We start from the raw sequence: 2512 nt of genomic DNA on the forward strand, positions 1-2512 counted from the left end.
TATATATATATATATGGTACATAAGTTGAGGCACCAGAATTTAGTACGGTATTATCCATACAATTTCAAAGTAAGGTGATTAAAAACAAAATATATACACAACCACACAAACATATATGTACACACATATCCATATATATCATACGCTTTTATATGCATACAGGACATAACAAATAATAGAGTAAGACAACGACGGCATTTCTTCTTGCACGTTGGACCAAAATTAAGGATATTCACCAGACACTTTCTAGCAAACAAGTGTATGTTTTTTTGCATGTGTTGTTCCGTCCATCGTCGTTTGATAGAGTAAGTAAAATGCTTTCAAAGAATAAGTCCTGAGGTCGTTGTGTTCGACTAAAGGCGATGTTCTAGCATGGCCGCCGTCAAATGACTGAAAGAAGTAAAGAATTAAAGAATAAAAGGATATAAATACATGACGAGAAGAAGGTAGAATCAGACTCGTTGAATAAGCCATGAGGTAATACTTAAAGACCTCAATCAAAACTAAGTTTTCTCTTTACTAAGTGTCCTTCATGATGACACCTGATGTTAGTTCCTCGTAACTTATTGGCAATGTTTATTTTTCTCACAAAAGATTACTTTGGATTACACCTTGAGATTTTAGCCGTTATTGCATTCGTAAATTAACATATACATACATTCATACATATTGGTTGTTGTCTCATGTAGTCTGTAATTCTTTCTAACTCCACTCTCTCTGCGTACTTGTTTCAATCTATTTTTTAAAAATTCTTCTCAATATTATTAGTTAATGTATTCCGTGATTCTCACTCTGTTGTTAGTTCATATATGATATCATTCTCTCACTGTTGTTACCTGATTTCAACTATGACTCTATCACTCTTTTCTTACATTATGTAATCTGTTATTCTCGCATTCTTCTTGTTTTTACTTATATCATCTGTGATTCTCTCCCTTTTGTTGCCTCATATCATCTATGACACACTTTTGCTCTCTGTCTATCCTTACCGTTATCCTTAAATAATCTGTCATTCTGTCTCTCTGCTTTAACGAATTGAATTTGCGATTCTTCCTCCTTTCTTGCACCATACAATCTTTGAATCACTTCCTGTTGTCACTTTATGCAATCTGTTATTCTCTCTCTCTCTGTCTCTGCCCCTCCTCTGTTTGTTGCTTCATGTTTCCGTCTGTCTTTTGCTTTCAGGTTTGTCCGCTGCCAAGCTACTGCATGATCATGGTCTTAGTGTCAAGCTCCTCGAGGCCAGGGATCGCGTTGGAGGACGTACATTCACGATATACGTAAGTCCTCGTCTTCTTAACCCATTTCTCCACTTCGAGTTTCATCCTTAATTGGAAACGATATCGTCATACTGTGACTGATACATTTTCACACACACACACACACACACACACACACACACACACACACACACACACACACACACACACACACACACACACACACACACACACACACACACCTTGAAATACACGCACATACAACACACACATACCCACATGTACTACAAACTCATACACACACACATATATACTTATATATATAAATATATGCATATATATATATATATATATATAGTTCAAAAAACCAATAACAAAAAAACAAAAAAACAACAAAGTGAGGACGTGATATGGATAGTATTATTGGACGCTCAGGAAAGGAAAGAGAGAGTGTATGACGTTTCGGGCGTAGCCCTTCGTCGGAAAGATGGAAAGTTCGGAGAATGGAAGAACGGAGAAAGAGGAAAATGGTACCGATGCCCACGAGGTTATATATATATATATACATACATACACACACACGCACACACACACACACAAACATACGCAGGAGCCTGCATGCGCACACACGCATGCACACACACCTAGTGGCAATACAGTGGCTGAACCGGTTTAGCCTCAGACTAAAACATGCTTATGTTTGTTTTGAGATCAAATTCCACATTGGAAACCGTTTTTACCTTTCATTTTACCTCAGTTTGTTATGAGTGCCCCGCCTATGCACATGTTTACGGTTATTTTAATATTATTATATTATAAACAATGAAAAACAATAACAAAACTGATACCTCAGTTCTGTATTTGAGCCGAATTCCTCTTAAATAAGAAACATTTGGAATACTACTACTACTACTACTACTACGACTACTACTACTACTACTGTAGATTCTCCAAGAAAACGAACATTGGAGTATCTACACGCTGTACCTTAAAGAACAGCCGCAAGAGAGGTAAGCCCTGTTCATTGAGCAACAACATGAGTGAAGTGAATACCATCAAAAATCATAATAGAAATGTTATGATTTATACAGAAGGGGGAACCTGCAAAGATTCCCATTTAGTGTACGGTGCAGAATGCACGAAACATAACTTGATTTATGTTGGTTGTACAACGGAACAATTAAACAAAAGGTTTAATGGGCACAGATTCGACGTCAGGCACAAGAACAGTAGTTCAACAGAACTTGCTGAACATTTCGTTTCAAGCGGCTGCAATTTTGAAGAAGATTTG

At 36.9% G+C, this 2512-nt stretch overlaps 1 protein-coding gene across 1 annotated transcript in view; it reads left to right on the forward strand.

Annotated features, from left to right (window-relative positions):
• Window positions 1–2512, forward strand: part of LOC106881277 (amine oxidase [flavin-containing]) — an 89951-nt gene that overhangs the window by 23656 nt on the left and 63783 nt on the right. The window contains exon 3 of the mRNA XM_052969855.1: window positions 1187–1281. Within this exon, the coding sequence (XP_052825815.1) occupies window positions 1187–1281 (95 nt within the window). The remainder of the gene's footprint in view (window positions 1–1186; window positions 1282–2512) is intronic.

The sequence above is a fragment of the Octopus bimaculoides genome, chromosome 8 (assembly GCF_001194135.2).
Source record: "Octopus bimaculoides isolate UCB-OBI-ISO-001 chromosome 8, ASM119413v2, whole genome shotgun sequence".
Taxonomy (NCBI): Eukaryota; Metazoa; Mollusca; class Cephalopoda; order Octopoda; family Octopodidae; genus Octopus; species Octopus bimaculoides.